This window comes from Lepidochelys olivacea (assembly GCF_965140295.1).
Source record: "Lepidochelys olivacea isolate rLepOli2 genome assembly, chromosome: 1".
Taxonomy (NCBI): Eukaryota; Metazoa; Chordata; order Testudines; family Cheloniidae; genus Lepidochelys; species Lepidochelys olivacea.
Genome location: NC_140411.1, coordinates 23787088 through 23800111, shown reverse-complemented (window position 1 = coordinate 23800111; position 13024 = coordinate 23787088). Strand labels below are relative to the sequence as shown.

At 47.3% G+C, this 13024-nt stretch overlaps 1 protein-coding gene across 6 annotated transcripts in view; it reads left to right on the top strand.

Annotated features, from left to right (window-relative positions):
* Positions 1-8599: 8599 nt before the first annotated feature.
* The window catches only part of PICALM (phosphatidylinositol binding clathrin assembly protein), a 117775-nt gene continuing 113350 nt past the window's right edge, over positions 8600-13024 (top strand). For 2 of the 6 annotated variants that reach the window (XM_084631638.1, XM_084631636.1), the window contains exon 1: positions 8601-8988. In XM_084631638.1, the coding sequence (XP_084487764.1) occupies positions 8859-8988 (130 nt within the window). In that variant the 5' untranslated portion in view covers positions 8601-8858. Of the gene's footprint in view, positions 8989-13024 lie in introns of all 6 variants that reach the window. The other 4 variants (XM_084631635.1, XM_084631637.1, XM_084631639.1 and 1 more) reach the window with 4 other exon arrangements.

Below are 13024 nucleotides of genomic sequence, written 5' to 3'. Positions count from 1 at the left end.
ACCAGGAGCCTTTAGGGTGGGGCAAGGCTCCCCTCTTCCCCAGCAACCAGAATAAGCACTGTAAAAGAGAGCAGTATGTAATCTGCCTCTTCCCTCATAACAGGGAAGGACTGCTCTCCTAGGTCATGGTCTAGGGCCTGCATTTCCACAGGTATTTAGTTTCCTAAATTAGAAGCCTAAATACTTTTAGTGATCTAGGTCTAAATAAAAAGAGGCCAGCTGGTAAAAGTTGATCTAGGGCTGTACCTAGTCTGAATCCACACAGCCCCAAGAAGGGCAGTGGGACTCTGAATGGAGGGAACTGAAAGGAGATGGGGTCAGATATCGGTTGGGGCTGAGTGGCATAATCCCTTGAATGCAAGGGCAGGGAGTTTGAACTCGATGCACAGGGCAATGAGGAGGCAGCTAGAGGATGTGGTCAGAACAAGGATGTGAGAGAATTTTGGCTGGAGCATTTTGTACAGATTCCAGGGGGCTAATGTGAGTAGTCTAGAGAAAACCAGAGAAGAGGAGGATAAACAGGATGTGGCCAGGGACTGGTGTAAGGGAAGGAAGAGTGGGAGGAGTTGATGTCCAGTTTATGGGCCTGAGTGGTAGGTATGATGTGGGTGCAAACAACTATAAAGGAGAGAGCTAACAATGAGAGAAAATGAATCTGATTCTGTAGTGTGTTGTTGCTCTTTTGTGCCATTCCAGCAGCCCTAAATCTGACTCCCCACCTGTAAAAAGGACATCTGTAATCCATTTGGCAATGGCAAAAGCAGCATACACCAGTGGTTAGAGCAATGCCCCTGATCTACTCTCTTCTCAACTGTGCTACTAACAAGTGTCACTTGACCTTAGACTTTTTGTATCTTACCAATTTTGTATCAGTACCGTAGGGTAATAACACTTGCCAACCTCACAGGGGTATCAAGGCTTAATTTAATTAATGTGTAAAATTTTTGGATGGAAGTTGTTATAGCAATGCAAATTACAGCTAGTGCTTTTTGTAGTCAATGTTGAATATTATTCTAAATGCCTCATAGAAATCCACAGAAAATAAATCTTTCTTTGCAAAATGCTTTGAAAATGTCTTTAAAATTATTATACTGTAAGAAACTGAGTAGTGCTTATGTCCCTTTACTGGCACAATTGGAACTGTTCAACTAAGGCTATGTACACAAAACCAATTAAGTTGGGGTCAGTTATGTATCTCACGGGTGTGAATAAGCCACCCCCCTGAGCAACGTTAAGTTACACCGACCAAAGCGCCAATGTGGACAGTGCCCTGTCGGCAGGAGAGCTTCTCCCACTGACATAGCTACCACTGCTTGCCGGGGCTGGAGTAGTGAAGTCAATGGGAGGAGAGCTCTCTCCTGTCAGCTTCGAACAGCTGCACGAGCAGCGCTACTGTGGGGCAGCTGCATCAGTAAGTTCTGTAGTACGGCCATAGCCTGAGTGTCATTGGCCCTAGGCTGCGAATACTGTTAACAAAAAGTTTCTGTTAGCAAGATATAAGGGTTTGTGCTATTAGAGAAATGGGAACTGAATCCTAGCCCTGCTTTCATCACAACGTTCGGAGACACCATGAGGTGCAGCGTAAGTGACAAAAGAGGCCATGGATTTATTATAATGTTATCACAGGCACATGTAGAGCCCATACCTGGCTACGCTGGGAAGTTGAAGGGCTGAGGTTTCCTTTCAGCTTGCACCCATAACCTCCTCCTTCTGGCATTTTTTCTCTGTAATTTAAACAAACAACAGCAACAAAAACAAACAAGGCTGACTTCCTATGCATTTTTTATTAAAAATTGGGGGGAATAGTATATTTACCACTGTAACTTAATCCCAATAATGGTGGATCTCAAGAACTGTTTTCATTACTGCATGTTTGGATGGGACCTGTATCACTTTCATGGCTGCACTCCAGAAGTCCTAAGATCATGGAGGCTGTTCCAAGAATGTTTGAACTCCCCCACAAACCTGAATCTCAGCCAAACCCCCTGGGTTTTGGTATGGTGCTTGCTACAGTTAAGTTGAATATGATTACTATAAAAATGAACAAAAGTGAATCTTTCTTCACAATTTGCTGAGTACTGTCAATGTGTTTGGCATCATAGGAGGCAGAGAGGATGATGTGGTGCCAGCTGTATGGTGGGCACCCTATAACACATGGTGGATGCCTTAAAACATAGAGAAGTTACTGTCTCATGAATGTACTGGGTGCCATATAATGCATTGTGGGAGGCCCAGTCCTGTTAGGGTCTTAGGCATCCTTCAACACATAGAGGGGGCTATGCTCCCCCCCGCATGACTGTTATCCCCAGGCCAGGCAAGAGAAATTTGGGATCCCGTATATAATTTTTGCCTGGTTCCCTCCCCCTCCAATTTCACTGTATTTACACAGATGTTGCAGATTTTGCTATCTGCTTTGCATTCCCCAGTAGAGTTAGATATGGGCTGGGGGGGATGCAGAGCAGTTTGTTTATGTACACTGGGATGTACGTGGCAGCCTCCTGAGAGATCTTGATGAAACTTCCATGGAGATACACTGCAGCCGTATTTCTTCTTCCACAGTAGGACACTTTCCCATGCCAGTCGGAGATAACTTTGGCAGGCTCCATTGCAGTAAACACGCTAGTGGCATGGGACCTGGGCGACGTCGGGATGCCAGCGGCAGCTGTGCAGTCTCTGCCTTTGTTACCCCCAGGAGTGAAATATCAGCTAAAACCACCAGCACCTGTAGAAAATGGTGCCATTATTCAGTGCCAGTGCCCTATACTCATAGTTTCATGCAAACGAGCAACTCTCTCCTCGTTTCCTTCACCCCGTGTCATACTCACCATGGCTAGAGCTAAAATTGGCACTGGACACAAGCAGTCCAAAGCAGAAGTGTCAAAAAGCATGTCTTTTTTAACACTGCAGGGGTGCAAGGGAAGGGGAGAGTTCTGAATCTTAAGTTTTTCTTTCCGTTCCTACTATGGTACCTCTGTGTGTTTTATCTGTAGCTGTGGCCATTGCAGCCTTGAGGGGTACCCCCTCCATGCCACTAGAACAACTGACTCAGAAAAGGAGGAGAAAAAAGAAGATGCAGGACGCCATGTTCTGCAAGATCCTGCATCAGGCCTTGAACAGAGGGCCTGGACGATGAATACTGCAGACTTTATGGTGAAGGAAAGAACAGACAGGAGAAAGGGCAGGAAAAGGAGAGGAAGATGCACCAGGACATAATGGGGCTTCTCAGTCACCAAACTCAGATGCTGACGACTCTTGTGGACCTCCACAGGCAACAAGCCAGCACTGGACTCCAATTGCAGTCTGTGGAAAACTGCAGTGTAGCACTTCCCTACCTCGCCCCACCCAACATTCCACAGAGCCTCAGGCTCTAATTTTTTATGTCCATGTGCGGAATGCATTTTGTTATGTGCACCAATATGGAGGTGATGTGTGGCAGTGGTGGGGCTGAGGGGTTCGGAGTGTGGGAGGGGACTCAGGGCTGGGGTAGATGGTTGGGATGCAGGAGGTTGAGGGCTCTGGCTGGCCATGCAGTCTCTGGGGTGAGGCCGGGGATGGGGGGGTTTGGGGTGTAGGCTGCCCCAGGGCTGCAGCATAGAGAGAGGACTCCCCCAACCCTCTCTTGCAGCAGCCCAGGTCTGAGGGAGAGCACCTCTCCCCACCACAACAGCTCCGGTGGGCCGGGGCTGGGGCAGTGGCCGAGGCACCTTTCCCCTGCCATGGCAGCTCTGGTGGGGTAGGGGAAGAAGGAGGGGTGCCTCTCCCCGGCTGCAACAGCTCCAGTGGGGCCGGAGGAGAGGGAAAAACACCTCTCCCCAGCCGTAGCAGCTCTGGCGGGGCTGGGGAAGAGGCACCTCTCCCCGGCTGCGGTAGCTCCCATGGGGCCGGCAGAGAGGGAGAAGCATCTCTCCCCAGCTGCGGCAGTTCTGGTGGAGCCAGGGCCAAAGCACCTCTCCCCGGTGCATGCCTGCATGGCCCTTAATAGCCTGCTGCGTGGCTGCACAGCTTAGCAGGAACTTAGGCATCAGGACCTACACGCCTACCACTCCACACCAGGGGAAAGCAGAGACAACCACAGCTTCACATACATCAACCATGGCTCTCACAGCTACAATGGACATCAGTGTTCCTTCCTCTTGTTTACTTATTGAAGTTCCTATATTTTACTTCTAAGTTCTTCAGATTTTTTTTGGCTGTTCTTGTAAATGAATAGATCTCTTTTGTTTTAAAAAGTTGTTCACCTTTATTAGATTACAATACATGGTATATAATGCCTGCTGGCAGTGAAAGCAGTGGTCTTGTACACTCACAACCCATAAGACCAGTGCCAAACAGTGTAGTCATCGTAAAATGTACAGGAAGCAGCCCAACAGTAATAGGAGCACTGCCAGTGATACATGTATAGATATGCAAAAAGCACCACAAGATTCCTAACAGATCCCCAAGCTGCAGCGCCAGGCTGAGCACCGTGCATCATAGCACATTATTGTGGCTTTTTATTATAGTGCTCTTTCAAAGCCTCCCTAACCCATATAACTCCTCATTGAGCTAATCTGATAGCCCTTGTGTCTGGCTGTTCAAACTCAGCACACAGCCGTCCCACCTCCAACCCTTCATCAAGTTTTCTCCGTGGGATATTTTTTGCACTGAGATCCCATCTGGTGAGTAAACAACACCAGCAACCTTTCAGTCAACCAAAAAGCATATTCAACTGTCCTTCTGCACCTGCTGAACCGTAGTTGAATCTTTCCTTGCCGCTGTCAAAGTAGCCGGCATACGGGTTCATGAGCCAGGGGATTAAGGAGTAGGCTGGATCCCCCAGGATCATTATTAGTATTTCAACATTGCCAATGATGATCCGCTGGTTGGGAAAAAAGTTCCTTGCTTGTAGCTTTCTGAAAAGTCCTGTGTTCTTAAAAATGAGCACTTCATGCATCTTCCCTGACCAGCCCACACTGATATTAGTGGTGGTGGTCCACCAGCTCTTGCACAATCATGAAAAAGTAGCCTTTTCTGTTGATATGCTCTGGGGCCAAAATAGGGATGTGCATGCTGTCTATTGCTCCACCACAGTTTGAGAACCCTGTAGCTGCAAAGCCATCCACTATGTCCTGCACATTGCAGAGAGTCATGGTTGTGCATAGCAGGAGATGATTAAGAGCCCTGCACACTTGCATGACAGTGGCCCCCACAGTGGATTTTCCCACTCCAGAATGACTTCCCACTGAGCGGTAGCAATCCGACATTGCAAGTTTCCAGTGTGATTGCCACTTGCTTCTCCACTGTCAGTGCTGCTCTCAGTTTGGTGTACCTGCATTGGATGGCTGAGGCAGGCACGGCACACAGATCCAGGAATGTGGCCTTACACATCCAAAAGTTCTTTGGCCGCTCCTCATAATTCCAAACCTGCATTACAATACAATTTCACCAGGCAGTGCTTGTATCTCAGCCAGAAGCAGTACTTCACCCTGTTCCATGAACAGCAACAAGAACCTTGAATTAGTTTTCACTATAACCCCTGTGTGAGCTGTTTCTGCCCCACTATGCAATGCCAAAACTACCCAACAGAGAGTGCACTGAATGGTGGCAAGTTACACAGTTGGATACCCATTCATGGTGCACCAGCACAAGCATGCATAATGAATATGTGCAGTGCCAACACAAGGAGCCAGCTGTGCACGTGCACAAGTGATATACTAACTGCAGCAATCATGTGCCAACGTAACTTGCAATGTAGACATGGCCTGACTTTAAAGTCAGCAGAGACAAGGAGGATGAGGTAATATATTTTATTGGACCAACTTCTGTTGGTGAAAGAAACAAGCTTTTGAGCTTACACAGAGCTCTTTTTCAGGTCTGGAAAACAACTCCGTGTCACAGCTACATACACTGGTGGAATAGTTAACACGGTATAACTAGACCATTCAAGGTGAAGTAGGCAGTTAATTCATAGGACAAAGGAGGGTTAGTGGGTTACAAAGTGTTGCTATGAGCCATAAATCCACTGTTTTATTAAGTCCATGATTTTTGGTGTCTAGTAGAGTTGTGAATTTAAGTTCCCAGGCTTGTCTTTTGAAGGTGTTGTTCATGTTTCCTTTAAACACAAGAACTGAGAGATCAGGTAGGGTGTGATCATTTTGTGAAAAATGTTACTCACAGATGATATGATGGTTTTGACTTTTATTATTTTTCTGTATGAGTTCATTTGAGAGCACAGTGATTGTCTTGTTTCACCTATACAGTTGTTATTGGGGTATTTATTGCACTGGATGAGGTACATCACATGCTATGATAGGCATGCATATTGAAAGGTATGTTGTGGATTTTACTGATCATTGCAAAAATAGAGATATGTCTGCAGGTTTTGTATGTCTTGTTATGGCAGGGTCTGCTGCCACTTTGAGTTATTGGGTCCTGGTTTGTGGGAAGCTTGCTTCTGATGATGAGTTTGGCAAGATTCGGGGGGTTGTCTGAAGGCCTGAAGAGGGGGTTCAGGATGTGGTCCCCATTGAGTATTTGTTGTAATTGTTTAATGATATGCCACATGGATTCCAGTGTGGGGTGGTTGACGACAACTAGGGGTGTAGGGTCAGAGAATTGTTTTCCCTGTATTGAAGTGGGTTCTCTTGGGGCATTGGGTAGCCAGTTCCATGATGCAAACTACTTCTCTTTTGGAGTGTCCTTGTTTGGTGAATCAGGTTTTAAGTATGTTACAGTGTGTATCCTGGACTTTCTCTTCAGAGCATTTTCTGTGGTGTCTGAGAACCTGGCTGTAGAAAACAGATTTCTTGGTGTGTCTGGGTAGTTACTAAATCTGTGAAGATAAGCATGGCAATCCATAGGTTTCCTGGTTTTGATGTCAATAGGATTCCATTGTTGAAGCCGATCATGATGTCCAGGAAGTTGATGCTAGTGTGGGAGTATTCTAGGGAGAGTTTGATGGATGGGTTGTGGCTGTTGAAGTTGTGGTGGAAATCTGAGAGAGTTTAGGTCATCTATCCAGAGGATGAAAATATTATTCATGTAGCACAAGTATATCTTTGGTTTCATGGTTCATTTATCCAGAAATTCTTCTTCAAGGTGTCCTATGAAGAGGCTGGAATATTGGAGAGCTATCCTACTTAACCCAGCTGTTCCCATGGATTGGACAAAGTGTTTGTTGTTGAGCATAAAATTGTTATGGGTGAGGATGAAATGGATGAGTTTGGCGATTTGTTTGGGATGGATATCTGAATATTGTCCATTGTCTTTTAGCTGTTTAAGGCAGGCAGTTATTCTGTCATTGTAAAGGATGATGCATAGGGAGGTGACATCCATGGTGGCAGGGATGGTGTTCTGAGGGATGGTGTTCTGAGGGAGGCTGTTAATGTTGTGGAGTTTCTGGAGGTAGTCAGTTGTGTCCTGGAAGAAACTGGTGCTTTATATGGTGACTAGTTTGAGGATGGTTTCTACAAGTCCTGACAGTCTTCAGTAAGAGTGCTGTGGCCGGATAGGTTGGGTCTGCCTGGGTTCCCCTGTTTGTGTATCTTGGGAAGTATGTGGAATGTCCATGGGGTGGTTCATGGAGGATGAGGTCATAGAGTTTCTCTTGAAGTTGTTGGGGGCACAGCAGAGGAGGCAAGTTCTTTTAAAGTGTTTCCTTCTATCTACCTGCACAGCCTTAGTCTTGCTTGGGTTCAGCATTAGCCAGCTATCTTTCATCCTGGTGCAGATCTCCGAGGACTTTTACATATCCTGTAAAAGAGACATAGAGCTGAGAGCATCATTTACCCGCGGCTTCCCTTTCATTCTGTGTTCACTTTACATATCAAATCCCCAGCCTAGCGACTTCCCGTGGATGAGGTGCAGGCACTGACCCAGTCTGGAAGAACCCTTCAGGAAGCAGTTCTGGAAGTGGAAGAAGAAAATTTGTGGGCCTGTGGGTTTGGCACTTACATTCCCTCCTGTAGCTTCTTGGAGGCGGGAGGGGCATTTTGTGATCAGAGGCGCTGAATGCTGCAGACAGAGCCAGCGGGATGAATTCTGACAAGGGGCTGGCAAGTCCCCACCAGAGGAGCAAGGGCCTCACACAGCTGCCAGGGGCACACCGGCGGACATGGGATCGCGCTAGGGTGGCCAGATAGCAAATGTGAAAAATCGGGACAAGGGTGGTGGTGGGGGGTAACAGGAGCCTATATAAGAAAAAGTCCCCGAAATCGGGGCTGTCTTTATAAAATCGGGACATCTGGTCACCCTAGATCGTGCTGACACCCCACTTTTGCAAACTGCTGTATAGCAACACTCAGGGACCTGTCCAAGGTCCCAGCCAATCGAGGCAGCGCTGGTGATTAGGGAGGCTCAGCAGCCTCAGCACGAGAAGGGCTGGCACCAGGACACCGCCCGCGACCCAGCCCAGCCGGCGCTAAGAAGGCACAGGGAAGGCGGCCCAGCACCACGTGACCTCCTGGGCCCGCTTCCCCCTTGTTGCGCCAGGAGGGAGGCGTGTCACGTGACGTGAGCTGGGGGAGAGGAGGAGCAGAGGGAGCTACGTGACCAGTGAGGGGCGGGGCCGGGGAGGGGAGGGTTAGTCACGTGATTCGGGCGGCCCGGAACGATCCGGGGAGGTGCTGCGCGGCCGCCATTTTCCTGCGGCGCCCAGTGTGCGTGAGTCCCCCGACCCCGGCCGAGCGGAAGCAGCGAAGGGCGGGGGCGGGGGGCAGGAGGCGGGGGCGCTGCCCGGGTGACAGGGCCGTCCCCGGGGGCGGAGCGCAGCGGCGCCGAGCGACGTGTCCGAGCGCAGCTGCCTGCGGCGGGGCAGAGCGACGTGTCCGAGCGGGTCGGTCCCCCTGTCCCGTCCCGTCCCAGCCCGGCGCCGCGGCACCATGTCCGGCCAGAGCCTCACCGACCGCATCACGGCGGCGCAACACAGCGTGACCGGCTCGGCCGTCTCCAAGACCGTCTGCAAGGCCACGACCCACGAGGTCATGGGGCCCAAGAAGAAGCACCTGGACTGTGAGTAGCGGGGTGTGTGTGGCGGAGGCTCCCCCGGGGACCTGGGGGGTCTGTGAGTACCGGGGTGTGTGTGGCGGAGGCTCCCCCGGGGACCTGGGGTCTGTGAGTAGCGGGGTGTGTGTGGCGGAGGCTCCCCCGGGGACCTGGGGGTCTGTGAGTAGCGGGGTGTGTGTGGCGGAGGCTCCCCCGGGGACCTGGGGGGTCTGTGAGTAGCGGGGTGTGTGTGGCGGAGGCTCCCCCGGGGACCTGGGGTCTGTGAGTAGCGGGGTGTGTGTGGCGGAGGCTCCCCCGGGGACCTGGGGTCTGTGAGTAGCGGGGTGGGTTGTGAGTAACGGGGTGTGTGTGGCGGAGGCTCCCCCGGGGACCTGGGGGTCTGTGAGTAGCGGGGGGTGTGTGGCGGAGGCTCCCCCGGGGACCTGGGGGTCTGTGAGTAGCGGGGGGGTGGGTTGTGAGTAACGGGGTGCGGGGGACTGGCAGAGGTTCCCCCGGGAGCCGTGGGGGTCTGTGAGTACGGGGTTGGGGGGAGAGGTTCCCCCGGAGGCTGTAGGGACTGTGAGTACGGGTGCGGGGGGCACAAGAGGTTCACCCCTGGGAGCCGTGGGGTCTGTGAGTAACGGGGGGACCGGAGAGGTTCATTCCGGAAGCCGTGAGGTCTGTGAGTGGGGGATAGGAGAGGTCCCCTCTAGGGGCTGAGGGGACTGTGAGTGGGGGCAGGAGAGGTTCCTCTGGGAGCCTGATAGGGGCATCTTGAACATTTTCCACCCATCCTCGGGGTATGGTAGAACACCTGGGTTGCAAGTAACCAAAATGTTCAAATACTTATCTAGCTTCTACACATAGGGAATCATGGGACCACTGGATTGCAAGTAACTAGGGGTTTCCCCTTGGGCTTCTGCTGGGCCCCCTGACCAAGGCACAACATGAGAGGGAGGGCATGAGAAGCATGTGTACTCTGAGTAACTGAAACTCCCCCACATACAACAGGTGAATTCAACTACTTTTCAGAGGCCAATACAAATGAGAGGGTGGAGGGCTTTACTAGAGTCCCCAGGAGCAACTCTCCCACCATAAGGAGCTGCTGTTAAAGGAGAAGTTGTTGGGATTCATATGAGCGTTGTCCTTTGTACTGTGTACAGGGGCATCATCTTTCATACAAATCTTCGGCTAGAAGGTGCTTTATGTTTTGAATTTCCCAACAAAAGCCTACCTCTGGTTGCCAGCTCCTTCTTAAGACATGAGATTATGAAGTTCAAGAAGAAACTTCTGCACTACGAATATACCTATACTGACATCAAAACCTATGACCATCAGCATCCATTCCTGAAATCACCTTGCTGTGCAGCCGAAGTGCAGCATGTAGACTTTGAATAGCTCAGCTCTCTGCCTTCACCTCAATCCATAAAATCATAGGCCCCCAAAAGATGCACCTGGACTGATAAGTGTGTCCCTAATAAATCCTCCTATTCCTTCCCACCACATTCTTACAATACTATTTGACCATTTGTGAGGGACATCTTTCTATCAAAGCAGTAATATTAACTGAAGTTGATAGACTAAGCAGGTTATTGTATTTTCACACCATGCGTGTGTCAGTTCAGTTCCTAGATGGTACAATAATACAATTAGTAAAAGCTTGCTGTGTACCGCACAAACACATCGACATTCTCAGTATAGGACAGTTTACATTTTAAATAGAGGGGGAGAAAGGAAGTATTTTTTTCCATTTTAAAGATAAAGGTCATAGACGGAGATTAAGTGAAAAGAACAGGAGTACTTGTGGCACCTTAGAGACTAACAAATTTATTTGAGCATAAGCTTTCGTGAGCTACTTCATCGGATGCTGTAGCTCACGAAAGCTTATGCTCAAATAAATTTGTTAGTCTCTAAGGTGCCACAAGTACTCTTTTTGCGAATACACGGCTGCTACTCTGAAACCAGAGATTAAGTGGTTTGCTCAGTGTCATACAGGAAGTCTGTGGAAGAGCTGGGAATAGAACCTATTTCATGAATCCTAGTCCAGTGCCTCAAACATAAGATCAACCTTCTTGAAATACAGCAGCAAATAAGTTGGTTAGTTTTTTGTTGTTTTGTTCTCTGACAGATTCTCTTCCTTTTTTGCTTTGGTGATGTCACAGTACTTTACCAGCTTCATATTTTTGGTCTGCGTTGCAGGATCACCTGAAGTCCCAGTTTATAGTTCATTGAGATATTTCTGAAGGCCAATTATGATAGCTGGTTATTGTGCAAATCTGGATAATGACAGAATTGTGATTTTTTTTTGAGCTATTCGTCCATCTTCCTTTCTGAATTCCTATATGATGGTAGCTTTATATCACTTTTCCTAGCTTTCCCTGGACGACTTCAGGAACATCTAGTCTTGCCTTTATCAGCATACAAGAACTGTGACTTTCTTGTTTAAATCACCAGTGTGTTACTTGGTTCTGCAGCTGTTGTCTTTAGCTTGAATCAGTTCTCAGGTTCTTTTGAGTTTCTGCATCTTCATCTGTAGAACACTTGCTATGTTTATGCCAGGTATCTTCAGTTGATGAGGCAACAGAAATCTGAGCTTGTTCAATAATGATGCAATTTTGAGCTACAACATGGTCTGACTTTTAATAGGGCCATCATTAACCTTAATATCTTGTGCTGTTCCAGCAAAGCTGCACAGGAAAGGTTCCTCACATTCTTTTGCAGGTCTGTATGACCTAATAGGCCATTTCCATCTCCGGCCTCTGATTCTGAGAACTGTTTCTCGTTAATTTGTATGATAAGTAAAGGTTTAGATTTAATTTGAATTAGGTTGTTTAGAGATTTTACATTTGGAGCACAAAGTAACAATACTTTAATGACAAATACTGCAAATATTGGATAATGTTTATCCAACATTAAATTGTTTTTCTGCTCCTTCCCATCTTAAAGGTTGCATTTTATAAAAACTCCATGGTGGAGATCATCAATAAGATGTACTACCAAATGATATTAATAAAATGCTGGGAGAGTTTTGAGGTGTGTGTTAAGCTACTAAAATACTTGAGAATTCAATCTACCTGTAAAATATTATGCATTTTTCCAAAGTACACATTTTGGTAGTATTTGTATGCTTAATATTTCTTTGAAAGCTTGATCTTTTATCGGCAGTCTTAAGTCAATTTATGCATGAATCCTAATAAGGTCAGATAAACCTGTCCCAATGTGGTCTTCTTAAATTTGTTTCAGTTGTGCAGGAACTCTGTATACATATACTTGGTCTAGTATAATGTGCATACGTGCTTGTTAGGAATCTTGGAAGTCCCCTTGTAGTTCAGTAACAGATGTTACATTGTTTACCATTTCCAAATAGTTCCAGTTTAAGAATAACATCCCCTTTTACCTTACTACAATAGATTTAAGTGGCCAAGTGTTCAAAAAAGGCAAACTACTCTCTCTGTGTTATAGTAAGAGCCTCCTCTTCTGTGTTAGCTTGCTAACATTGCTTTGTGTTTTGAGAATGATTTAATATATCCATTGTTATGCATGCTTGATCACTCACTCCAGTTTCCTGCCAACTCAAGTTTTTTCTTTAAGAGAAGTAATAATTTGGAACTACTACCTTGCTGGCATAGCACAGGGAGATCCCTAAAAGTTAAGGATCACCCTCGCAGTGGATTTGAAAGCAATATCTAGGCAATGAATGTTTAGCTAAATGTAGCTGAATAACTTGGCATCAAATTGTTTTAGTTGCTTTTTCTTGCTATTTCACAGGTTCTGTGTGCGTTTCAGAACATAATTCAAGCAAGCAGCTCTACTAGAATCTGTAGGGCATTTTTGTGATAGTGGTTGACATTGTATGTAAAGTGTTATGGAATTTTTTGAATATTGATTGGCATACTCTGGCATTTAGTCTTATAGAAGTGGATCTTGGAGAAGATGTCTCAGTGCATATTTTTCTGTTTGCTTTATATTATGACTAGTGATGGGTCAGCAGTTAACACCTTTTTTTAATCTCAGAACAGTTTTAGTATAATTACTATTAATGTGGTACTCAAGTCTGTGTTAA